The sequence below is a fragment of the Chiloscyllium plagiosum genome, unplaced genomic scaffold (assembly GCF_037043375.1).
Source record: "Chiloscyllium plagiosum isolate Xiang-an unplaced genomic scaffold, Cpla_swu_hap1 HiC_scaffold_4, whole genome shotgun sequence".
NCBI lineage: Eukaryota > Metazoa > Chordata > Chondrichthyes > Orectolobiformes > Hemiscylliidae > Chiloscyllium > Chiloscyllium plagiosum.
Window position 1 is genome coordinate 134,255,438 of NW_028270142.1, and position 27,389 is coordinate 134,282,826.

The 27,389-nt window shown below is 45.1% G+C and overlaps 1 protein-coding gene across 1 annotated transcript; it reads left to right on the forward strand.

The window, feature by feature from the left end:
* Positions 1-9,630: 9,630 nt before the first annotated feature.
* Positions 9,631-26,139, forward strand: LOC122548860 (tubulin beta-5 chain-like). The gene is made up of 4 exons (XM_043687740.2): positions 9,631-9,774; positions 10,454-10,562; positions 10,712-10,822; positions 24,832-26,139. The coding sequence occupies exons 1-4, from the start codon at positions 9,718-9,720 to the stop codon at positions 25,896-25,898; spliced, it is 1,344 nt and encodes a 447-aa protein (XP_043543675.1). The 5' UTR covers positions 9,631-9,717; the 3' UTR covers positions 25,899-26,139.
* Positions 26,140-27,389: the final 1,250 nt, after the last annotated feature.

A 27,389-nucleotide genomic window follows, 5' to 3' on the forward strand; every position in this document is an offset into this window, starting at 1 on the left:
AAGATGTGGATGCTTTGGAGAGGGTTCAGAGGAGGTTTACCAGGATGCTGCCTGGAATGGAAGGCTGATCCTACGAAGAGAGGTTGACTGAGCTCGGACATTTTCATTGGAGAAAAGAAGGAAGAGAGGGGACCGAATTGAGGTGCACAAGATAATGAGAGGCATAGATAGAGTTGATAGCCAGAAACGTTTACCCAGGGCAGAAGTCGTTAACACGAGGGGTCATAGTTTTAAGCTGTTTGGCGGAAAGTATAGAGGGGATATCAGAGGCGGGTTCTTTACGCAGAGAGGAGAAAGTGCGGACTGCTGATGCTGGAGATCAGAGCTTAAAAATGTTTTGCTGGAAAAACGCAGCAGGTCAGGCAGCATCCAAGGAGAAGGAGAATCGACGTTTTGGGCATAAGCCCTTCTTCAGATTTCTGAAGAAGGGCTTATGCCCGAAACGTCAATTCTCTTTCTCCTTGGATGCTGCCTGACCTGTTGCGCTTTTCCAGCAACACATTTTTAAGCTCTTTACGCACAGAGTTGTGAGAGCATGGAGTGCGTTGCCAGCAGCAGTTGTGGAAGTGAGGTCATTGGGGATATTTAAGAGACTGCTGGACATGCATATGGTCACAGAAATTTGAGAGTTCGTACATTAGATTTACCTCACATGAGGATCAATGGTCGGCACAACATCGCGGGCTGAAGGGCGTGTTCTGTGCTGTACTGTTCTATGTTCTATGTTCTATGTTCTATCTGAACAGGTACCTAAATAAAAAAGATTTGGAGGAATATGAACCAACTGCAGGCAAGTGGAACTAGTTTAGTTTTGGGAAACTTGGTCAGCATGGATGAATTGGACCAAAGGGTGTGTTTCCATGCAATCTGACTTTATGACTCTACGAAAGAAAAGCCAGTTAGCATAACCTATGATTCAATAACTAGCGATCCATTCTTGGATCTAAGCACCAAAATCAAAGTTAACACTCCTCTTCAGTGTCTCATATATGGATCTGAGAGTGTTAGTAGTTGATCAAGAGCAATAAGCATCAACTTGTGATTATTTGACCAGGATTTGGCCAGAGCAAGATGGCAGGAGAGAGATCTGAGGCTATGGTACTCCGAATATTCTCTGTAGTAATGCTGGTCGTATTTGTGTGATCTGTAAGTCGTTGCAGTAATGCAATATTTATGTTCAACAAGACCTTTTCACTTAGACCTGAAAGGGGATATTCTCATCCACACAAGACCATTTGGGGCTTGAAGGAATCCAAAACGCACATCACAGTGCTGAGGAAGTATTGCACTGTCGGAGGTGATGTCACTCAAATAAAATGTTAAACCAAGGCTCAATGTAAACACAAATCTTCCTGTTATTTTAAATGGATGCTCTATTTTACATGACACAGATTATGGTCAAAGATACATTACTTCAAACAGGGAGAACACTCTAAATCTGTCAAGACAGATTCCTCCATTCCCCCCATCCCCTGCAACTAACTTTATCAGTAACAAAAGCTTCCAAGTCCAGAAGAGAAGGTTCAGCATGTACAAGAATGAAAACATGAGTCAAGTTATGCCTTAAAAACTAGAGGGCCTTGTGTGTAGAATAATTTAAGGAAAGAAAAATACAAAAAATCCTTGACCAAATTCCTGTGCATGCTAAGCCTCCTCTTTGGACTTGACCAAATTGAAGAAGCAACATAACATGAAAGGCACTATTCTAATGGCAATCTCAGAGATGTGCACAAAGTGTTGTGAATGGGAGGACAGATTCAGAGTTGTTAAAAACGCAAACTGGATCCTGAGCTTCCGAAATAAAAGCATAGAATACAAAACAAGGAGGTTGTGGTGAACACTGTACAGCATGGGTTTGGCCTCAACTGGACCATAATTCTTGAGCAAGGATAAGAAGGTTTAGAGATAGAGAAGGAGTAGAAAAGAATAGTCCCAGGAATGAGGCACATCAGTTAAGTTGTTAAACTGGAGAAACTAGGACTGTTCTCCTTGGAGGAGGGTCATAGAGTCATAGAGATGTACAGCATGGAAATGGACCCTTCGATCCAATCTGTCCATGCTAACCAGATATCCCAACCCAATCTAGTCCCACATGCCAGCACCCGGCCCATATTCCTCCAAACCATTCCTATTCATATACCCATCCAAATGCCTCTTAAATGTTGCAATTGTACCAGCCTCCACCGCATCCTCTGACAGCTCATTCCATACACGTACCACCCTCTGCATGAAATAGTTGCCCCTTAGGTCTCTTTTATATCTTTTCCCTCTCACCTTAAACCTATGCCCTCTAGTTCTGGACTCCCCAACCCCAGGGAAAAGCCTTTGTCTATTTACCCTATCCATGCCCCTCATAATTTTGTAAACCTCTATAAGGTTACCCCTCAGCCTCTGACGCTCCAGGGAAAACAGTCCAGCCTGTTCAGCCTCTTCATGTAGCTCAAATCCTCCAACCCTGGTAACATCATGGTAAATCTTTTCTGAACCCTTTCAAGTTTCACATCTTTCTGATAGGAAGGAGACCAGACTTGCACGCAATATTCCAACAGTGGCCAAACCAGTGTCCTGTACAGCTGCAACATGACCTCCCAACTCCTGTATTCAATATTCTGACCAATAAAGGAAAGCATACCAAATGCCTTCTTCACTATCCTATCTACCTACGACTCCACTTTCAAGGAGCTATGAACCTGCACTCCAAGGTCTCTTAGCTCAGCAACACTCCCTAGGACCTTACACTTAAGTGTATAAGTCCTGCTAAGATTTGTTTTCCCAAAATGCAGCACCTCACATTTATCTGAATTAAACTCCATCTGTCACTTCTCAGCCCATTGGCCCATCTGGTCCAGATCCTGTTGTAATCTGAGGTAACCCTCTTCGCTGTCCATTACACCTCCAATTTTGGTGTCATCTGCAAACTTACTAACTGTACCTCTTGTGCTCGCATCCAAATCATTTATGTAAATGACAAAAAGTAGAGGACCCAGCACCGATCCTTGTGGCACTCCACTGGTCACAGGCCTCCAATCTGAAAAACCACCGTCCACCACCACATTCTGTCTTCTACCTTTGAGCCAGTTCTGCATCCAAATGGCTAGTTCTCCCTGTATTCCATGAGATCTAACCTTGCTAATCAGTCTCCCATGGGGAACCTTGTCAAAATCCTTACTGAAGTCCATATAGATCACATCTACTGCTCTGTCCTCATCAATCTTCTTTGTTACTTCTTCAAAAAACTCAATCAAGTTTGTGAGACATGATTTCCCACACACAAAGCCATGTTGACTATCCCTAATCAGTCCTTGCCTTTCCAAATACATGTGTATCCTGTCCCTCAGGATTCCCTCCAACAACTTGCCCACCACTGAGGTCAGGCTCACCGTTCTATAGTTCCCTGGCTTGTCCTTACCACCCTTCTTAAACAGTGGCATCACGTTTGCCAATCTCCAGTCTTCTGGCACTTCACCTGTGACTATCAATGATACAAATATCTCAGCAAGAGGCCCAGCAATCACTTCTCTAGCTTCCCACAGAGTTCTCGGGTACACCTGATCAGATCTTGGGGATTTATCCACCTTTAACCGTTTCAAGACACCCAGCACTTCCTCCTCCGTAATCTGGACGTTTTGCAAGATGTCACCATCTATTTCCTTACAGTCTATATCTTCCATATCTTTTTCCACAGTAAATACTGATGCAAAATATTCATTTAGTAACTCCCCCATTTTCAGTGGCTCCACACAAAGGCCGCCTTGCTGATCTTTGAGGGGCCCCATTCTCTCCCATTTATCCTTTTGTCCTTAATACATTTCTAAAAACCCTTTGGATTCTCCTTAATTCTATTTGCCAAAGCTATCTCATGTCCCCGTTTTGCCCTCCTGATTTCCCTCTTAAGTATACTCCTACTTCCTTTATACTCTTCTAAGGATTCACTTGATCTATCCTGTCTATACCTGACTTATGCTTCCTTCTTTTCCTTAACCAAACCCTCAATTTCTTTAGTCATCCAGCATTCCCTATACCTGCCAGCCTTCCCTTTCACCCTGACAGGAATATACTTTCTCTGGATTCTTGTTATCTCATTTCTGAAGGCTTCCCATTTTCTAGCCGTCCCTTTTCCTGCGAACATCTGCCTCCAATCATCTTTCGAAAGTTCTTGCCTAATACCGTCAAAATTGGCCTTTCTCCAATTTAGAACTTCAACTTTTAGATCTGGTCTATCCTTTTCCATCATATTTTAAAACAAATAGAATTATGGTCGCTGGCCCCAAAGTGCTCCACCACTGACACCTCAGTCACCTGCCCTGCCTTATTTCCCAAGAGTATGTCAAGTTTTGCACCTTGGTAAACACCAGCCCCCATCACCAAACCATCATCTCCCAGACCATACAGAACCTCATCATCTCAGGAGATCTCCCACCCACAGCTTCCAACCTCATAGTCCGGGATCCTCGCACTGCCCGGTTCTACCTCCATCCCAAGATCCACAAGCCTGACCACCCTGGCCGACCCATTGTTTAAGCATGCTCCTGCCCCACTGAACTCATTTCTACCTACCTCGACACTGTCCTATCCCCCCTAGTCCAGGAACTCCCCACATACGTTCGAGACACCACCCACGCCCTCCACCTCCTCCAAGACTTCTGTTTCCCCGGCCCCCAACGCCTCATCTTCACCATGGATATCCAATCCCTCTACACCTCCATCTGCCATGACCAGGGCCTCCAAGCCCTCCGTTTCTTCCTCTCCCAACGTCCCCAACAGTACCCTTCCACCGACACTCTCATTTGTTTGGCCGAACTGGTCCGCACCCTTAACAATTTCTCCTTTGAATCCTCCCACTTCCTCCAGACCAAAAGGGTAGCCAGGGGCCCCAGCTATGCCTGTCTCTTTGTTGGCTACGTACAGCAGTTGATCTTCCGTAATTACACCGGCACCACTCCCCACCTCTTCCTCCGCTACATTGATGACTGCATTGGCACCCCCTCGTGCTCCCGCAAGGAGGTTGAACAATTCATCAACTTTACCAACACATTCCACCCTGACTTTAAATTTACCTGGACCATCTCTGACACCTCCCTCCCCTTCCTGGACCTCTCCTTCCATATTAGTGACGACCGACTTGACACTGACATTTTTTACAAACCCACTGACTCCCACAGCTACCTGGATTACACCTCTTCCCACCCTACCTCCGTCAAAAATGCCATCCCGTATTCCCAATTCCTCCACCTCCGCCGTATCTGCTCCCAGGAGGACCAGTTCCACCACAGAACACACCAGATGGCCTCCTTCTTTAGAGACCGCAATTTCCCTTCCCACGTAGCTAAAGATGCTCTCCAACGCATCTCGTCCACATCCCGCACCTCTGCCCTCAGACCCCACCCCTCCAACCGTAACAAGGACAGAACGCCCCTGGTGCTCCCCTTCCACCCTACCAACCTTCGCATAAACCAAATCATCCACCGACATTTCCGCCATCTCCAAACGCACCCCACCACCTGGGATATATTTCCCTCCCCACCCCTTTCCGTCTTCCGCCAAGACCGTTCCCTCCGTGACTACCTGGTCAGGTCCACGACCCCCTACAACCCATGCTCCCATCCTGGCACCTTCCCCTGCCACCACAGGAATTGCAAAACCTGCACACATATCTCCTCCCTTACCTCCATCCAAGGCCCTAAAGGAGCCTTCCACATCCATCAAAGTTTTACCTGCACATTCACCAATATCATTTATCGTATCCGTTGCTCCCGATGCGGTCTCCTCTACATTGGGGAGACTGGACGCCTCCTAGCAGAGCGCTTTAGGGAACATCTCTGGGACATCCGCACCAATCAACCACACCGCCCTGTGGCCCAACATTTCAACACCCCCTCCCACTCTGCCGAGGACATGGAGGTCCTGGGCCTCCTTCACCGCTGCTCCCTCACCACCAGACACATGGAGGAAGAATGCCTCATCTTACGCCTCGGAACACTTCAACCCCAGGGCATCAATGTGGACTTCAACAGTCTCCTATTTCCCCTTCCCCCACCTCACCCCAGTTCCAAACTTCCAGCTCAGCACTGTCCCCATGACTTGTCCTACCTGCCTATCTTCTTTTCCACCTATCCACTCCACCCTCCCCCCAACCTATCACCTTCATCCCCTCCCCCACTCACCTATTGTACTCTATGCTACTTTCTCCCCACCCCCACCCTCCTCTCACTTATCTCTCCACCCTTCAGGCTCTCTGCCTGTATTCCTGATGAAGGGCTTTTGCCCGAAACGTCGATTTTACTGCTCCTCGGATGCTGCCTGAGCTGCTGTGTTCTTCCAGCACCACTAATCCAGAATCAACTTTTGCACCTTCTCTAGTAGGTACATCCACATACTGAATCAGAAAATTGTACACACTTAAGAAATTCCTCTCCATCTAAATCTTTAACATTATGGCAGTCCAAGTCGATGTTTGGAAAGTTAAAATCCCCTACCATAACTACCCTACTATTCTTACAGATAGCTGAGATCTCCTTACAAGTTTGTTTCTCAATCTCCCTCTGACTAAGGGGGGTCTATAATACAATCCCAATAAGGTGATCATCCCTTTCTTATTTCTCAGTTCCACCCAAATAACTTCCCTGGATGTATTTCTGGGAATATCGTCCCTCAGCACAGCTGTAATGCTATCCCTTATCAAAAATGCCACTCCCCCTCCTCTCTTGCCTCCCTTTCAATCCTTCCTGTAGCATTTGTATCCTGGAACATTAAGCTGCCCGTCCTGCCCATCCCTGAGCCATGTTTCTGTAATTGCTATGATATCCCATGTTCCTAACCATGCCCTGAGTTCATCTGCCTTCCCTGTTAGGCCCCTTGCATTGAAATAAATGCAGTTTAATTTATTAGTCCTACCTTGTTCCTGCCTGCCCTGACTGTTTGACTCACTTCTGTTCTCAGCTGTACCAGTCTCAGATCGATCTCTTTCCTCACTATGTCCCTGGGTCCCACCCCCCCACCTTACTAGTTTAAATCATCCCAAGCAGTTCTAGCAAATTTCCCTGCCAGTATATTAATCCCCTTCCAATTTAGGTGCAAACCAATCCTCCTTGTACAGGTCACTTCTATCCCAAAAGAAATTCCAATGATCCAAAAATGTGAATCCTTCTCCCTGACACCAGCTCCTCAGCCATGCATTCAGCTGCTCTATCCTCCTATTCCTGCCCTCACTATCTTGTAGCACAAGAGAAGGTCAAGAGGAGAATTCATAGATGAGGTTCAAATTAAGGGCCCATGGCTTTGAAGGTAGTACATTGGTGGGAATAGAGAATTGGCACATGGGCAGGAAAGAGTGAGTGGGGATAAGGGTTCCTTTTCAGATTGGCAACCTATAACCAGCAGATTTCCACAGGAATTATTGCTGGGACTGCAACTATTCACAATATCTATTAATGACTTGGAGAAAAGGAAACAAATATGCTGTAGCCAAATTTTCATATAATGCAAAATAGGTGGAAAGGCAGGTTGTGAGAGGGATACCGTTCATACAAACATATTGATAGGTTAAGCAAGTTGGCAAAAAGTTAGCAAATGAATTACAAAGTGTGAAAATGCAAGGTTGTTCATTTCAGAGAATGAAATAAATGGAGAAAAGTGGTAGAAAATATTTAGTGAACTTGGAAGTACTTTTGCACAAATCACAGAAAGCTAGCACATGGGTGCAGCAGGTAATCTGGAAGGCTAATGGAATGTTGACCCTTATTTCAAGGGAGATGAAATATAAGAGTAGGAAAGTCTTACTGCAAGTATACAAGTTGTTGGTGAAACCACATCTGGATCACTGTGAGCAGGTTTAGTCACCCTACATAAGGAAAGATATTGTTTCATTGGAGGCAGTTCATTTAGGTTCTTTAGAATGATCTCCGGTATAGAGGGGTGTCTTATCAGCAAAGGCAAAACAGATTGGGGCTCTACTCACTGGAATTTAGAAAAATGAGAGATGATCTAATTGAAACAAAAAGGATTCTCAAGGGGATTTATAGGGTAAATGCTGAGAGGATGTTTCACGGAAGATTTTACAACCAGAGGGTATAGTCTCAGAACAAAAGGATTCTGGATCAGTGGTGCTGGAAGAGCACAGCAGTTCAGGCAGCATCCAAGGAGCTTCGAAATCGACGTTTCGGGCAAAAGCCCTTCATCAGGAATAAAGGCAGTGAGCCTGAAACATGGAGAGATAAGCTAGAGGAGGGTGGGAGTGGGGAGAAAGTAGCATAGAGTACAATGGGTGAGTGGGGGAGGGGATGAAGGTGATAGGTCAGGGAGGAGAGGGTGGAGTGGATAGGTGGAAAGGGATGTCAAGTTAAGACTGAGATAAGGAGACATTTCTTCTCTCAGAAGATTGATAGTCTTTGGAACCCCTTGCCACAGAATTTGTGGGAGTGTATTTAAGGCTGAGATAGATTCTTGATCAGTTGGGGAATCGTGGGTTATGGGGACAGCTCAGGAAAGTGGATGTAAGAAATGCCAGGTAAACAATAATCCAATGAATGGCAGAGTAAGCTCAGGTGGCCAAATGTACTATTCCTGTTCCTTATCATCTTATTTACACAAAATTGGCCGAAGGGTTTAAAACTGGAGGATACTGATTTAAGATGATTGACAAAAGAAGCAGTGACAACATGAGAAACAACTGAAGAAGTCACACTGGACTTGAACTGTTAACTCTGTTTTTCTCTCCACAGATGTTGTCAGACCTGCTGAGCTTCTTCAGCATTCTCTGTGCTTGTTTCTGATTTCCAGCATCTGCAATGGTTTTGTTTTAAATAAGAAAGAATTTTGTTTTGCAATGGAGTCTTTAGAATTTGGAATACAATGTCTGAGACTGTGATGGAGGTGGATTCAGTGGAGGTTTTCAAAAGGGAATTGGATCAGTACCTGGAGAGAAAAACATGCTGTCAGATGGGGGAAGGGAAAGCGGGACTAACTGATGAACTCTTACTAAATGAACATGATGCTTTTTGGTAGAGTGATCCTTCAATAATTTTCTGACTACAACTGGAAGGTATCGCTGTGCTGGCACAGAGTCCAAAGCAGAAAAGATGCAGATTGAGGGTTACTGGCAGGTGTGATGAAGGGAGATTAGCAGAAACTTCTTTCACTCAGCTATTTGGAGGAGACTCCCTGAATAATTGATGGAAGCAGATTCCATAGCAAGTTTCGAAACAGTAAAGTACTTGGATAAGAGAAGTTTTCAAGACTACTGAACGAGGGCGCTGACGTGAATGGGATCAGCTAACAGGGACACACACGATGGGCCGAGCGACCTCATTCTGCACTGTTTTCAATTAAATTCACCACTTGCGCGCAATTGGGGAATCAGGGGCAAATGTTGATGGATGAGTATGGTACCCGATGGGGAACTAATTCCGGCGTTGATTCAACTGAAAGCTGGAGTTACGTTTCGAAAACAAAAGGCAGAGAATCATATTTCCAGACTGAAGATGTTTCTTTAATGGAATAAAAGTTAACGCTGCCAGGCAGAGAGGGAGACATTCGGACGTGCCCCGCCCTCAGTGAGGGGTTAGGGGGAGGGAAGAGCTGTCCGGATATAAAGGAGGGAGCGAGGCGGCGGGAGGGAACTGAGCCTGGGGGTTAGGGGCGAGGAAAACAGCTGAGAGGCTGGCGGAGAAGCCGAGAAGAGTTTTAAAATAAAAATAAAAAGAAATTTTCAGCAACATAATGCGTGAAATAGTCCATATACAGGCCGGACAATGTGGCAACCAGATTGGAAGCAAGGTGAGGTGAATCTTTCTGCATTCTCAGTGTGGAACAGAATTCCCCTGGATCTGGATTCATTGAGGGGCAGGGGGCTGGTTAGCTGACTGAATATTTCCCTCGTTTAATGTAGGAAGGTGACTGACGGCTGTGCGTGTTTCCTCACCTATCTAATTATTTAGGTTCCTCTGCGACTTTATAGATTTAGTTAGTTCTTGGTGGTAGATTTGAAGGGGACGGTGTAACTTAAAAAAAATGAAGGGAGCTGTGTTTCGAAGCGGTTGCTCTGATTTTTTTTGTTTTTGGCGGGATTGAGGGAGTTTGAAGCAGTTCTAAGTAAACGTGTTGGACTATAACCTTCTGTTGTGCGATTTATTTTAAAAAAGTTATCCGGATTAGTGTGTGTGTGTGTGTGTGTGTCTCTCTTGCTCTCTCCCCTCTGAGTCCCAGAGCGCAGGGAGTGGCATGGACTGGATTTCCAGCTGTCTCTAACCTCCACATTCGCCACAGAGAAACTGTACTCAGTAACTTAAGGTCCCTTTTTAAAAAGAGGGGAAATCAAAACAAAAACGCAGTCGTTAAAGCCAGACCGGCTTCATGAAAGAAATACAAATTGTTTTCTTTCCCCCCCCCCCCTTCATCCAAATTTTTTAAAAGCTTCCTCACTTAACATTAATTTTTGCCTGTGTTTTTTTTTCAGTTTTGGGAAGTGATAAGCGATGAACATGGTATCGACCCGGAGGGCAGTTATATCGGAGATTTTGACTTGCAGCTGGAGAGGATTAATGTCTATTATAACGAAGCGACCTGTGAGTTTCTACTCGATCAGTCCGGGTCTTAACTCGAGCTGGTTTCATTCCTGAGACACCAACTCGGGGGGGGGGGGGGGGAGAGAAGACGCTTTCATGTTCTACTCTGTTCAAAAGCCAACTTTTTAACAAAATACTTTCTTTTTCAGCGCAGAAATATGTCCCGAGGGCCATCTTATTGGATTTGGAGCCGGGGACAATGGACAGTGTCCGATCGGGTAATTTGGGACATCTTTTCAGACCTGATAACTTCATCTTCGGTGAGTAATACTTCCCTGATATACGCTGCTCTGGAGCAGGTGAGGATTTAATCCCGGGTCTACTACCTCGGAAGTATGAACACTAACACTGCGCCACTAAACTGACTCTTCACTGAGTAATCGGTGTGTGTCACAGGTCTTTGCAATGCTGCTGTACAATTGACACACTGCGAAGCGATTTGCTGCAGTCTCCCTGACTCTCAGCCCTCGTCCACCGGAAACGATCACACTTCCCAAAATATTGCTGCTAAGAGTTAGAAAAATCACAAGGCAGGGAATAGGTAGACCCCAATGCCGTCTGGGGGATGGGTGGAAAGTTAACAAAGAACTTAATTTGACGTGTTGGAGATCATAAGGATCAGAGAATCCATGGCGAGAGAGAGCAAGCCAATGTTTTGAATCTAGATGGCACTTCATAGCTCTGATTTCAGACTTTGTTTTCAGTACAGATTCCATCATCTGCAGTAATTTGCTCCTACATTAATTCCCAGTAGACTTTATTGCAAATCAGTCTTTTGTTTGTTCATGGGATGTGGACATTCCTATCTCAGCCAAGTTTATGGCCAAGTAAAAACAATGACTGCAGATGCTGGAAACCAGATTCTGGATCCGTGGTGCTGGAAGAGCACAGCAATTCAGGCAGCATCCAACGAGCAGCAAAATCGACGTTTCGGGCAAAAGCCCTTCATCAGGAATAAAGGCAGAGAGCCTGAAGCGTGGAGAGATAAGCTAGAGGGGGGTGGGGGTGGGGAGAAAGTAGCATAGAGTACAATAGGTGAGTGGGGGAGGAGATGAAAGTGAGAGGTCAGGGAGGAGAGGGTGGAGTGGATAGGTGGAAAAGGAGCTGGGCAGGTCGGACAAGTCTGGACAAGTCAAGGGGACAGTGCGGAGCTGGAAGTTTGAACAACCCTACTGTGTTCAAGGGTACAGTCTTGAATCACTGCAGCACTTGGGGTTTAGAAATACCTGCGGTGCTGTTCCAGAATTTTGGCCCAGTGACAGCGAAGTAATGGTGATCATAATCCACATCAAGATATTGACTTAATTTCAATGAAACATTTATAGTATTTTACTTTCAGTCTAAAATGAAAGCAACAAATGCTAAAATTCCTCAGGATCTGAAAGCATCTGTGGAGAGACTCTGTTAATGTTTAGGTAAGTTTACTTTAGATTTGAAACATTCTGTTACTCCCACCACTGATGCTGCAGTGCCTGCTGTGTTTCTAAGGCATGTTGGTGAATTGCTTTCATTGACTTCAATAACTCCCTAAGGCACAAAGATGATATTGAGATCAGAAGGGTTAGCATTGAAGCAATGGACTGCTTTGCTTTTATGCAAGGGTCTGTGATGCAGAGAATTCACTGCACCATTTTATATACCATATGAGTGCAGAAAAAGGCCAGTCAGCCCATATGTTGTGCTGGTGTTAATTCCCCTCCTTTGTTCTAAACCACCCAACAGATCCTTGTAGGAATAGGAGGAGGCCATTCAGCCTTTCAAACCAGTTCTCTCATTCAGTGAGATAGTGGCTGAACTGTAACTGAACGGCATATCTGCTTCATACTATTGGATATTGGAATTGATACCTTTCAGATGGAAAATATATACTTGTTATTTGGGGAGAAGTTCCAAGTTTTTATACCCTTTGTGTTCATATCTTTACGTTTGAAAGATCAGATTCCATTTGTGTACAGTCCATTGCCTTAGACTGCCTAGCCACCAGAATTAGATTATTTTTATCTTGCCTGAATTTGAATCTGTAATTTAACCCTTTGGAATCCAGTATCATTCTGCTAAATCTGTACTGAACTTGAAAATTAAGCTTCTGAAGGTGTGGCTTCCAGATCTAAGTTGGCATCCGGTCTAACCAAAGCTTTAACTGAAACAATCTATACTTTGTTGTTCTATCTCCATTTTCTTTGTGTACAGTGTCCTATCTTTGTTAACTAAATTTCGCATACACTGAAATCCATCTGCTGTGATTTGCCCACTCACTTAGACTTTCACAGAAGTGTTAGATTATGCTTTATTTATCCTTCTGTTCCTTTAATTCTGTTTATCTAATTTCAGCTGCATCTCAGGCACTTTCTATAGTCTCTTGGTATGTATTTCAAAAACTAATCAGCCCAACTTGTGAAAAAGGCCCACTGAACTGTTCAAATTACATTCTCCATAATGCTGAGCAGGTCAACGATTGGACTTTCCGCTGTAAGGGAGAAGGTCTATTGCAGATTACCCTTGTGGTGATCCCCACTTTTTGACCACACATGCGCATACCCCTCTTGCCAGCACCCTGCCCACCCTGTCTGAGACTGGTGTAGAGGGTATTGTTGGAGTGACCTATTTACAACAGACAAGTGGGCCATTCAGCTGAAATAGTCCATGCTGGTCTTTAGAATCCACATGAGTTTCTTCTGTGTATCAATATCTTTCCATTGCTTTGTCCTTTGTTCATTCAGCTTCCCTTTAACTGCATCTAGCTATTCACCTTGGTCAGTGAATGCTACATTCTAACTCTGCTGGATAAAGATTTTACTTCTGAATTTCTTATTGGAGTATTGATAGTAGTCATAAGGATGTACAGCATGGAAACTGATCCTGCAATCCAACTTGTCCATGCCAACCAGATATCCTAACCTATTCTAGTCCTATTTGCCAGCATTTAGCCAATATCCCACTAAACCCTTCCTATTCATATACCTATCCAGATGCCTTTTTAAATGCTGCAGTTGTACTAGCCTCCACTTCCTCTAGCAGCTCATTCTATACACCCAACCTATGCATGAAAAAGTTGCCCCTTGGGTCCCTTTTATATCTTGCCCCCTCGCCCTAAACCTATGCCCTGTAGTTCAAGGACTGTACTGTTCTGTGTCTGAGATAAACCTTGCATTTTGGAGCAGTGTTCAATGCTTGTCAGAAACTCCTTGCTTTAAGTGTTGACCTGCTTTACCACAATTTGATGGAGTCCCTCTTTAACTGGATTTGACCATAGAGAGCAGCAATCTGTTTTTGTTTTTAGTTTCTGAAATAAACACATCTGCAACCCCTCAATGTGTCCTCCACATTCCAAAACAAGACACTTTAAATAACTGTCAATTTCATATCATTAATGAGCAATTGCTGGAGGGTGGTACGAATTGGATTGAGATTGGCTCTCAACCTTCTGACCATGCAGTCCCACTCTTCAAGTCAAGCATCTCATCTTGGTAATATGTCTCTTTTTTTTCTTATTGTCACTGTCAAAATTCTGGAAAAGGACAGCAGCAGTTCAAGGTGGCTCACTAGGAGTGGTGATGAATATTAGCTGTGCCAATGACCATTCTCTTGACTGAATTGCAAAACTGGTTTGTTATAGCTGATCTGTAGAATGACCTAAAATAGCTCTAGTTCCAGTTACCAAAGGTCCAAGTTATTTTTCATCTGTCTGGTTGGAAAAGGAAAACCTATCTAAAATAGAAACCAACTTGAATAATGGTGAGAAAGCTCCACTGGACTTGAAACTTCAACTCTGCTTTCTCTCTCTGGTTCTGCCAGAGTTGTTGAAGTTAGAAGTTACTGGGAAAAACTCCAATATTTGCTGTCCATAGTTTTGTTTTCATGTTCCAATTTAGCTGACTCAGTGGCATAATGGTTAGCACTACTGGCTCAAGCGCCAGGGACCCCAGTTCAATTCCAGCCTCAGGCACCTATCTGTGTGGAGTTTGTACATTCTCCCTGTGTCTGTGGGTTTCCTCCCACAATCCAAAGATGTGCAGGTTAAGTGACTTGGCCATGCTAAATTGCCCATAGTGTTTAGGGATATGAGTTAGATGCATTAGTTGGAAGTAAATATCAGATAGAGTTGGGGAATGTGTCTGGGTGGGTTACTCTTCAGAGCGTTGCTGTGGACTTATTGGACCGAAGGGCCTGTTTTCACCATTGTAGGGATTCTATGATGGGAAACCAGACTTCCCTCTGAATTTTATCTTGGAAAAATAAATTAATCTTCGTTGGGATGAAGTTGATATTTGATTACACCACATCACTGTCTGGGAACATTAAAAGTACAAATAAGCTTGAAATATGTTGTAAATTTGGAATGAAGGTGAATTATTTTCATGGCATGTCTCTAATTATAGTATCCAATTGCAGTGATTTTAACTTCATTAAAAGTGCAATCTACAGCTTACTGGCTGCAAAATGTAGAAAGGAGTCTAATACCAAACGGAAACTTCCCATCTCAAAACTCATAAGAGTTTTTCATCTTTCTGTAATGAGTCTGAGCTTTCTGTACTGAAAATGGAGACCCAATTTGTTTAGACAGGATGGCGTCCTACAGGCTGTTTTTAATAGTTTGAAAAAAGCTGTCATCGCTGACGTTATGGCTACCTTGTGTTGAAATTGCAGTGTCTGTAGCTCATGGCACAGTGAGAAACTTCAAGTCCGTTAACTGCTCAGTGTTCCAGAGGTGGCGTCTTGCTTTCTGTTCTCTACAAATATAGGCATCAGTGGAGAGGACAAATGACATCATTGCAAAGGATTGAGGCAGTTTTTCATGCCTTTGACCCTACAGTGTTCTGAAGCTTGTGTTTAAGAATTTTTGAAATCTGTCAGATTGCAGTATGGCAGCTGTTGTAGCTTGACCTGCCTCTTTGTAGAACTGGTGGGGATGGTTTATAGGATTTACATTAAGTGTAATCTATCATTCTTAGGCAGTAGAAGCCAGATGGCAGCTAAAATGTTAATGGTAGGAGGATTTTTTTTTGGGTGTTACTAAGTTCATAACTGCCAGAGGATTTAAGTAAACACCATCTCTGAACAGACATGCAATGGAAATCAGTTGGCCAGTACAATGAGATGATTCAGCTGTAATGACCACATACTTTTTTTACAGCCTCTTTTGAAAAGTCTGTTTGAGCTCCAGTGTGGCTGATCCCAGCAGTAGTGTTCAGCTTGTTCAGCAGAGTGGCTGTGACCTCAGTCAGCAGACTCTGCAATTTATTGTCTGGAGTTCAGATCATTTAAGAGAGCTGAAAAGGCAAATAACAGGAAAACAAAGATTAGCCTCTTAGTATTGTTTTTGGTCTGATATCGTGAAATAGCAATGTTGTAGAGTGGAATTCTATCTAAAAAATGTCTAAAGTCCCATTTGTGTCTACCTCGTGAGGACCTGATCTCATTCTGCCTTGTGGAAGGATATTCAGCTCAAAGGGCCCAACCTCCTCTAGTATTTCTATTGCTTAGACTTGGTGTTTAAAATGTTAAGATCAGGAAACGGTGCAGGAACAGATCTCTTAGCACGTCAAGACTGCTCTGACACATGATGCTTTTCTAAATTTAACCTTTTTTTGCTTCTGCAGTTTGTATCCCTCTACAGTATTCCCTATCTATTTCTATATCTATCAAGATACTCTTAAATGTTGCTATTGTATCTGCCTCCACCACTTCCACTGTCAATGCATTCAGGCACATTTTCCCCTTTTTTTTATATTTTTATAAAAAACTTTCCTCTCATTTTCTTAAACTTGCACCCGTTTACAGTGAACTATGTCCCCTAGTAATTTCACCTCTACCCTGGAAGAAAAGACTCTGACTATACATTGTGTCCATGCCTCTTGTAATTTTAAAATTCTAATGGGTCACCCTCCATTCTTTTGACTTTCAAATGAAAGCAACCCAAGTTTGTCCAGTTCTTAAATATCCCCCAAACCAGCAATATCCTGGTAAATGGTTTCTGTTTCCTCCCCATCCCTGTAGTGTGGTGACTAGAACTGTACACTGTTTCAAATGTGGCTGGAACTAGTCATACAGCTGCAACATGACTTGCAAATTTTCATGCTGTACCCCAACCAATGTAGGCATCGTGCCATGTTGCCACTTTCAGGGAACTTGGCATCTGTATGCCTAGATTCCCTTTGTTGCTAAAGATTCTGCCACTTCCCTCTGATCTTGCAAAAAGCATCCTCTAAATTGTTGACATTAAACCCCATGTGCCATCTGTTTTTGTGGCTAAGCCTCCAACCTCTATCATCTGGCAATCCTCCTCACTATTCACAGCTCCCCCAATCTTTGTATCCTCCACAAACTTGCCAATCAGGCTACCTGCATCCTCCTCCAATCACTTATTAAAAATATAATCCGGTCCCAGCACTGACCCCTAGGGCATCTGTAACGCTCAGCAGGCAGCCCCTCCATTTGAGTGCATTCATTGGGCTAGTTTAGTTGTCTCTGAATCCTTTTGTCTTATGGTTCCTAAAGGCTGTACCATCTGCTGCAAGTCCTACATTGCCTAGCCCTGGCCATGTTGGTTAGTGGGGCATTGTGGTGTAAAATTATGTCCCAATACATGTGTGAATCATAATGTAACACATGTATTGGGCCAAGCAGTGGAATGTGGTGTAAAATTCCAAGCAGTGGAATGTGGTGAAACGGTTAAAAATTATGTCCCAATACATGTGTGAATCTAACCGGAATGGAGGTGTTGCTTAGTCCCGTGTGAATCTTCTTATCTGTATGTAACCAGAATGGAATGTGTTTTTTAGCCTTGCTCTGCTGTTCACATGAATGTTTATATCTGGAAAAGAGTATATCAGCTGGAAAAGTCTCCAGTTCGGTGAGTCTGCTCCGGGGTTACGTTTAACCGCCGAGCGTGGGTTGTTGGCAACCGCTCTACGAGAACTGACGGCTCCCAGTTTTTGTAACATGTAGAGTGAGTATAAGCCAGACCTGGGAGTCTGCTCCGGGGTTACGTTTAACCGCCGAGCGTGGGTTGTTGGCAACCGCTCTACGAGAACTGACGGCTCCCAGTTTTTGTAACATGTAGAGTGAGTATAAGCCAGACCCGTTGTGCGACACTGCGGGGAATAAAATGCCCATATTCTAGCAGTCTCGCCTCTTGGTCGTTTGTTCTGTGTCAGACTACTCTCCTACGAACCTGACCTTGAGAATTTTTTAAAACAGGCATGTGCCATACAGTCACATGTTTTTGTTATGCCCCTGGCTTCACTCCTGCTTGTGCTTTGTTGCCACACTTTTTTATTTGCCTACAAAACATTCACTCAAAGCCACCGGCCAAGTTGGACCATCTTCCTGTCCCCTTTGTGAAACTGCAGATAGATATGCAAACAAGGCTGGGTTTCCATTACCTACTGGTGATTGTAGAGATGTTCTCCAAATGGGTTGAGGCTTTTACCACCAAGGATGATGCTAGGGCAGTTGTTAAACATTTACTGAGGGATAAGGTTCCTAGATGTAGCATCCCTGGGTCTACTGACAGTGATAAAAAGGTACTCATTTCACTTCTGTGGTCGTTAAAGCTATTAGTAAGGCTCTGGGAATTTCCTGGCAACATATTCCTTATCGGGCACAGTCCTGTTATGGTAGAAAGGAGCAACGGCACCCTTAAAACAGCCCGTATTAAGCTATCACAGGATATGGGCTTACCCAGGCCTGAAGCTCTGCCCCTTGCTCTATATTCCATTTAGAATCAGGTTAACCGAACAATGACCTCCTTGAAAGTGGAGTCACAGGTAGATAGGATAATGAAGGTGGTGTTTAGTATGCTTTCCTTTATTGGTCAGAGTATTGAGTACAGGAGTTGGGAGGTCATGTTGTGGCTGAACAGGACATTGGTTAGGCCACTGTTGGAATACTGTGTGCAATTCTGGTCTCCTTCCTATCGGAAAGATGTTGTGAAACTTGAAAGGGTTCAGAAAAGATTTACAAGGATATTGCCAGGGTTGGAGGATTTGAGGTAGAGGGCGAGGATGAACAGGCTGGGGCTGTTTTCCCTGGAGTGTCGGAGGCTGAGGAGTGAACTTCTAGAGGTTGACAAAATTTGAGGGGCATGGATAGGATAAATAGACAGTCTTTTCCCTGGGGTTGGGGAGTCCAGAACTAGAGGGCATGGGTTTAGGGTGAGGGGAAAGATGAGACCTAAGGGGCAACCTTTTCACAGTGGTACATTTATGGAATGAGCTGTGGTGGAGGCTGGTAATTTGGCTGGGTATATGAATAGGAAGGGTTTGGAGGGATATGCGCTGGGTGCTGGCAGGTGGGACTAGATTGGGTTGGGATATCTAGTCGGCATGGACGGGTTGGACTGAAGGGTCTGTTTCCAAGCTGTACATCACTATGACTCTAACTATAACAGGTCTCACTCCTTTTGAGATTTTAAATGGGCAGACCCATGTCTCCTGCAACTAGACCTCCTGTGCTCTCTGCTGATGTGACTCTGCTCTTGACACAGGGCCTTAAAGTCTTTGATTATATTAAGGAGTGAGACCTGTGAGTTACCCAGATCTTCAGGCCTGGGTAAGCCCATATCCTGTGATAGCTTAATATGGGCTGTTTTAAGGGTGCCCTCTCGAGGTTGATATGGTCAAGGCCCAACTGCTGATGAGTTAAGTGGTTACCATAGCAATGGCCAGGGAGTGTAGAATAAGGTGGCTGTTGCAGTGAAACATCAGGTGCCAGCTGGGATGTTGTAAGACCACCCCCTTGGGGGTGGTGGGATTCAGGTGGTACAGAAGCAGCACTGGGCTCAGCACCCACCTGCTCACTGTCTCCAGTAGTAATGAAGGCACCAATCTCAGCCATAAGGGGCTTGGGGTCAGAAAGTGAAACAGGGATTTTGGGGTACTGAGGGCAGTAAGGCAGGTGGGTGCAAAGGGAACAGGAGGAGGAGGGTGTTTGGAGGGTCAGTGGGGTCCTTTAGCAATCTCTTACTTTTTTTTTTTCAAGACTGCCCACTGCCCACAACCCTGTGCAACACCTCCCCTTCCACAACCCCATGCAACACCTCCCATTGCCCTCAACCCCGTGCAACACCGCCCACCGCCCACAACACCATGCAACACCTCCCCCTGCATCCAACCCCGTGCAACACCTCCCCCGCCCACAACCCCGTACAACACCTACCACTGCCCACAACCCCGTGCAACACCTCCCCTTCCACAACCCCATGCAACACCTCCCCTTCCACAACCCCGTGCAACACCTCCCATTGCCCTCAACACCGTGCAACACCGCCCACCGCCCACAACACCAGGCAACACCTCCCCCTGCATCCAACCCCGTGCAACACCTCCCTCCACCCACAACCCCGTGCAACACCTCCCCTTCCACAACCCCATGCAACACCTCCCCCGCCCACAACCCCGTGCAACACCTCCCATTGCCCTCAACACCGTGCAACACCACCCACCGCCCACAACCCCGTGCAACACCTCCCCCGCCCACAACCCCGTGCAACACCTCCCCCGCCCACAACCCCGTGCAACACCTCCCCCGCCCACAACCCCGTGCAACACCTCCCCCGCCCACAACCCCGTGCAACACCTCCCCCGCCCACAACCCCGTGCAACACCTCCCCCGCCCACAACCCCGTGCAACACCTCCCCCGCCCACAACCCCGTGCAACACCTCCCCCGCCCACAACCCCGTGCAACACCTCCCCCGCCCACAACCCCGTGCAACACCTCCCCCGCCCACAACCCCGTGCAACACCTCCCCCGCCCACAACCCCGTGCAACACCTCCCCCGCCCACAACCCCGTGCAACACCTCCCCCGCCCACAACCCCGTGCAACACCTCCCCCGCCCACAACCCCGTGCAACACCTCCCCCGCCCACAACCCCGTGCAACACCTCCCCTGCCCACAACCCCGTGCAACACCTCCCCCGCCCACAACCCCGTGCAACACCTACCACTGCCCACAACCCTGTGCAACACCTCCCTCCCCTTCCACAACCCCGTGCAACACCTCCCATTGCCCACAACCCCGTGCAACACCTCCCATTGCCCACAACACCGTGCAACACCTCCCATTGCCCACAACACCGTGCAACACCTCCCTCCACCCACAACCCCGTGCAACACCTCCCCTTCCACAACCCCGTGCAACACCTCCCATTGCCCACAACACTGTGCAACATCGCCACCCGCCCACAACCCCGTACAACACCTACCACTGCATCCAACCCCGTGCATTTAGTTATGATCCCAGGTGGAATTGCCATACCCGCCCTGAATGTTAACCAACCAATAATCTTATCTAATTTTAAACAAACCCACAAGGCTAATTCCCATGGGAACAGCCATGTAGATCAAAGGAATAACATAACGGCTATCGCCTGTTTCCCTCCAAATGTCAGCTGGTGAACCCAGAGGTATCAGCAGTTTCCTAACTCTTTTTCTTGCACTTCACGTATTTACTGTGGCACTGCAGAGTCCTTTTCAAACATCCCAGATGTTGCAGGCCACCCTTTACAGTAGGACAAGGTAACCTCATCCCTGGGGGCAGCCTATCGCTGTACGTGTCACTTAAACAGAGCAGACAGCAAAGCAAAAACACAAGAACAAGGACACAGACAGAGGCAGACCAGAAGGCGGGACCCTGACCAACAACTCAAGGCGACTGCTGCCAAATTAATCACAAAGTCAGGCGCAGTCTCCTTCAACCCAATATTGTCTCAGTGCATCACAACAGCCCATAGCTTAACAGGGAACCCAGCTCCCTGCACACACACTTGTTGGCTCAGGAGGAACTGCCAGGTGGCTTTGGAGGAGTCTCCAAACACACCCTTTATTGCTGCCACACTTTGCTAGTGGCTCAAGGTGTAGTTATCTGATTCTTAAAAAGCAAAGCTAAAACTACTAGCCTCCATCGCCACAGCCCAATCCTACCCACTCCAGCTTGTGGCTGAGGGAAACACTGCCAACGGTGAAGGCAACTCCTGCTTTGTTGCAAAAAAATACAAACCTGCTGACTGAGAAATTATCGTCTGCCATCACTTCACAAACTAAACCCACCAGCTCCAGGAGTTTGCACAAAATAGGGAGAAATTCAAGGCGGGGGGGGGGGGGGGGGGGGGACAGGGAATGTCAGGAAATTTCCGAAATAGAGATCCTGCTGACTACGCCAACTATTGGGGATGAAATGAATTATGCAGTGGGTGACTCGCTCACTGAATTATGCAGTGGGTGGCACGGTGGCACAGTGGTTAGCACTGGTGCCTCACAGCGCCAGAGACCCAGGTTCAATTCCTGCCTGAGGCGACTGTGCAAACTCCACACAGTCAGTCATTCTCCCCATGTCTGCGTGGGTTTCCTCCCACAGTCCAAAGATGTGCAGGCCAGGTGAATTGGCCATGCTAAATTGCCCGTAGTGTTAGGTAAGGGGTAAATGTAGGAGTATGTGTGGGGTGCGCTTTGGCGGGGCGGTGTGGACTTGTTGGGCCGAAGGGCCTGTTTCCACTAAGTAATCTAATCTAATCTCAGTGGTCCAATTTAGAGGAACAATGAATCATGCCACGCAAGTCTTGTTATTGACTGATTATTTGTGAACTCACGAGAGACAAGTTGACCTGATGGTCACAGTCACTCTGATACAGTTGTGATTATATAGGTTACAATCACTTAATCAGCAAACTGTTAATTGCAGTATAACGAGCAAGTAGGCACTTTGCCCAACCCTTGCCCCAGTCATGTAGTGTCTGGACAGTGCGAGTTAGTAGCTGTTAAGCGAGTGTTAGTATTACAATAGTTTTTCTTGTAAAAGAACATTCCCATGCTGGGAAAGAGTTTCACAGCTGCAAGAACACCATCTCACTGAGCCTGGGAATATAGAAGCTTAACAAGCAGACACTAATGAGATTTACAATGGTTTCCAGGCTTTTAATGTGACAAGATGGCTGCATTGGTTGTAACAAATCTCCCACAGTCCTGTATCCATCTTGCCAGCTGTGTCCCATGTGTATCAACCTGCCATTTTCAAGACTGTCTATGGACTTTAGACAATGCTCTGCCCTCATCTATTGTGTTTGAGGAAGTGACCAAGATGATCAAGTTTCTGAGACACTAAGACCTTTGCTCAATGCCGTGCTGTCTATTGCAACAAAGTCAATAATTTTCCAAATGTGAGTAAATCCTGTCTTTAAGAATCTGCTCCAATAATTTCCCTAACACTGATGTAATGCTCACCAGTCTGTACTTCTTTAGAAAGGAACAAGTTATTCTGTAGCCCTCCAGGATCTCTCCTGTCACTAAAGATTCAAAGATTTTTGAACGAAACCCTTGTAACTTCCTTGCCTGCCTCTCAGCATTCTGGGATAGATCCCTTCCAGCCCTGGGGACTGGTCCACCCTAATGCTTTTCAAAACACCCAACACTGACTTTTTGTATTGACATACCATAGAAAATCACTGTACTCCTCCTGAGACTCTTCCATGTCTTCCTTTTAATACCAATGCAAATCTTCATTAAAGATCTCACCCACTATCTCCTGGCACCACTATATATATAAAAAATCCCTTAGTGAACAGAATTAAGGAAATCCTAAAGACATAGCCCTCTTTTTTAGCCCTCCCAATTCCCTGTTCAAATTCTTTCCTGCCTGTCTTCAGTTCCCTACATGTTATGCACACCTCCTCCCTTTTTTTCCCAATAAGTTCTCAATTTCTCTTGAATCTTGCTATCCTTATCCTCCCCTTCCACAGGAACATACTTGTCCTGATAAACTGGACTTTAAAAGATTTCCACATGTCAGATGTGAAATTTACCTTCAAACCACTGCCTTGAATCTACATTCTCCAGTTCCTGGAGCAGGAGAGTTGATATTTTTGGGCATAAGCCCTTCATCAGGAATGTGGGGCCCCACCTTCCTAATGAAGGGCTTATGCCTGAAACATTGACTCTCCTGCTCCTCACGTGCTGCCTGACCTGCTGTGCTTTTCCAGCACCACAGCTTTTTGACTGATCTCTAGCATCTGCAATCCTCACCTTTTTTCTCCCATTCTCCAGTTCCTGCCTACTATTGTTGTAGCTAGCCTTCCCACAGTTTAACACTTGCACCCGAGGATTATTCTATCCTTTTTCCATAAGTAACTTAAACTCCCAGAATTGTCATCTCGTTCTTGAAATGATTCTGCCATTGAAACTGATCACCTGGCCAGGCTCATTTGCCCAAATCGAAGTTGAATGTGGCCCCTTCCCAAGTTGGACTGTTTCAAAAACCTGTCCTGGAAACACAACAAACTCTGCTATCTAAGCATGTGGCATTAAGAATCCAAGTCAAATAGAGTTTAAAAACCACTACTGTTGTTTCCATAATCTGATCACTTCTTCCTCTATTACCTGCTGGCTGTTGGGAGGCCTGTAGTACAATTGCACCCTTCATATTCCTGAACTCCGTCCATGTAAGTCCTGATTTTCAACTTCCTACGGAACTTCCATTGCAGGGCCTCTTCTTTCTGCCAATGTTTTGTACCAATACAGACTACTACCTCTGGCTGCTCCCCCTACATTTTAGAATATCCTGTGCCAACACAAACATCCTTCTCCGTCTCACCAGGGTGATAGAATTGTGGTCATAAACACCTATCTATCTGTGCCCTGACAGTAAGAATCCCCTAGCACTAGAGCTCACCCCCACTCCACTCTCCCTGCTGTCCAAAAGTGCCAGTGTGGTGCCACTGATCTGCTACATTTCCTTCGAGACCAAGCTGTGCACACGGTTACTGCTACTGTTCTGAGCATTTACACTACCTAATAACTTGAACACCCAGAAATGCGTTTCAAAAAGCACTATCTATTTGGGGAAAGATAATTTTCAAATAGTGAAGGAATCTACTGAAGGTAGGTAACCTATTTCGTCCCACAAGTACAATTTTTGGTTCCATCAGTGTGAGTTGAATAGACTTGGGGTTTTGTTGTCACTTTCATTTCCATCCTGTTTTCTTAAAGTACACAGAGGAAATTACTAAACTGGACTTTTTAACCAGCTGAGCCAGTGAGTCCAGGTTGGCCGTGAAACTGCTGTGATGTGAAGGTGATGGCAGAAATTGATGCATGAAATTGCTTTGTGTTGACATTTGGAACAAAGTTTTACCGAACAACCACTTGTGGTCATGAAAATGTAATTTGAGGTATTTCTTTTTTGTTCTGAATACAAGTGCAACTCTAGTATTAATTGGCTCAACTCAACCTGTATAATTTTTTTGCTTTTCTTTTGTTCCTATCTGTCTAATAGGACAAACTGGTGCAGGAAATAACTGGGCCAAAGGACACTACACTGAAGGTGCAGAACTGGTTGACTCTGTGATGGATGTGCTGAGAAAGGAATGTGAGAATTGTGACTGCCTGCAAGGGTTTCAACTCACCCACTCACTGGGAGGTGGCACAGGCTCTGGCATGGGCACTCTCCTCATTAGCAAGATCCGTGAAGAATATCCTGATAGAATTATGAACACCTTCAGTGTCATGCCATCTCCGAAAGTATCAGACACTGTTGTTGAGCCTTATAATGCCACGTTGTCAGTTCACCAGTTAGTTGAGAACACAGATGAAACTTACTGCATTGACAACGAGGCCCTGTATGATATCTGTTTCCGTACACTCAAACTCACTACTCCAACGTATGGAGATCTGAACCATCTGGTGTCCGCAACAATGAGCGGAGTGACCACATCTCTGCGTTTCCCTGGCCAGCTGAACGCAGATCTGAGGAAACTGGCTGTGAACATGGTGCCCTTCCCTCGGTTGCACTTCTTTATGCCTGGCTTTGCCCCTCTGACTGCCCGGGGCAGTCAACAGTACCGCACTCTTTCAGTCGCTGAGCTCACCCAACAGATGTTCGATGCCAAAAACATGATGGCGGCCTGTGACCCACGTCATGGACGTTATCTGACTGTCGCCACTGTGTTCCGAGGTGCCATGTCAATGAAGGAAATAGATGAGCAGATGCTTGCAGTTCAGAACAAGAACAGCAGCTACTTTGTGGAATGGATTCCCAACAATGTCAAAGTGGCTGTTTGTGACATTCCACCCCGGGGCCTCAAAATGGCCTCCACCTTCATCGGGAACAGTACAGCCATTCAAGAGCTCTTCAAACGAATCTCTGAACAGTTTTCAGCCATGTTCCGTAGAAAGGCTTTCCTGCACTGGTTTACTGGTGAAGGAATGGACGAAATGGAGTTCTGTGAAGCTGAAAGCAATATGAATGACCTGGTCTCAGAGTACCAGCAATATCAAGATGCAACAGCTGATGAAGGTGAGGATTTTGACGTGGATGAGGAAGAACTGGATGAGGCTCAGTGAAACAACTAATACTTTTCAATGTTTTGCATTTTTCAACATTTTGATAAGTGGTTTTTTTCTCTGGGTTAAGATATAATACTCAAGTTACTTTTGTCTATAACCAAAGTGCCTTTGCCAATGTGATTAACAATTGTAAGAAACTGAAGTTCAATGAATATTGATCCACTAGTTACTTCCAATGAATAAGATGGCAATTGTTTTGTATTAGATTCAATTAAAAAGCTACAATGTTTGTGCTTAATTGTTCTGTTAACTTCAGAATGTTGGTGCCTTCTTTGTTTTAAACCTTGACGGTGACCTAGATACTTAATTTATCCCAAAGGCTCTTACTAATATTTCAGTGGCACTTTTTATTCTCACTCCTGGTTTGACACAGTAATGTGTTCTATATTTATGTTGACATAGGCAGCCATTTGACTCAGAAGTAGAAGATATTCAGAGTTCTAAAGTCACAGAACTCAAGGAAAGTATTGTTTTTTTTTCAAAACTCCAGGCTTTTGCTCCTGCTCTTGTGCCAATTCATAAATTAGTAGCTGGAATTTCTTAAAATAACTGACACACACTGATTTCTGAAATGGGGGGGGGGGGGGGAAATCACCTGAGCAAACATCTGAATTGATTTTATTGTCACATTCCTTCTACTTCCATTGCAATATTCATAAAGCTGGAGCACTTCAGGGTAAGAGCTGGCTGATTTTTATATCTGATTTTTAAATTGTTAAATCTAACTCTGCGCTTGCACACGCTCTCTTTTTCTTCTTTCCCTCCCCCTAAAATGTTTTTATTGATTGAAATTAAATTCCACATGGCATCAGTTAGTTCAGGGCAGCTCACTGCAGCTATTAGTAATCCAAAACAATCAGTTGTCAATTGTTAACAGGCTCAGTTTGCCTCTCTGTTGTAGCCACAGTACTGTTAGGGAAGGAGTGCCAGGGTTTTGACCAAGCGTTGATGAGACAATGATATACTTCAAAATCAGGAGGATGTGCAACTTTTGAGGGAAACCTGTAGCTAGTGATTTTTCAGGCACTGTTCATTACCCTTGACCTTCACTGTAGCAGCAGACATGGGTTTGGAAAAACACTGTTTTATTTTCTCTACAGGTACTATCTGAAGCGCTTGCTATCTTTTGAATTAACAATACTAACTTCTTTGGCACTCCCCTTTTTTTAAAAGGTATAAAACTTAAGGGAATATAGTGTAGAAATCTGAAACATGATGTTATAAGATAGGTTAAGTATGGTCCACAACATGCAAGATCAAAATGCATTTCCACTTTAGTTTTTTTCCTACTCTTTTTTGAACTGTAGAAACTTGCAGTGTGTCCCATGACCTGTGATGGATCTTTACTAAAGGAGAAACTGGCTGGTAGTCATCCTGGACAGCTCAGATCCTAGAATGAGACCTGGCATATTATGATGGGCAACTTATTTGAATTTGATTTCCATGTGTTTATCACACAAGGAAAAACATGAACTGTCACAGTGTACA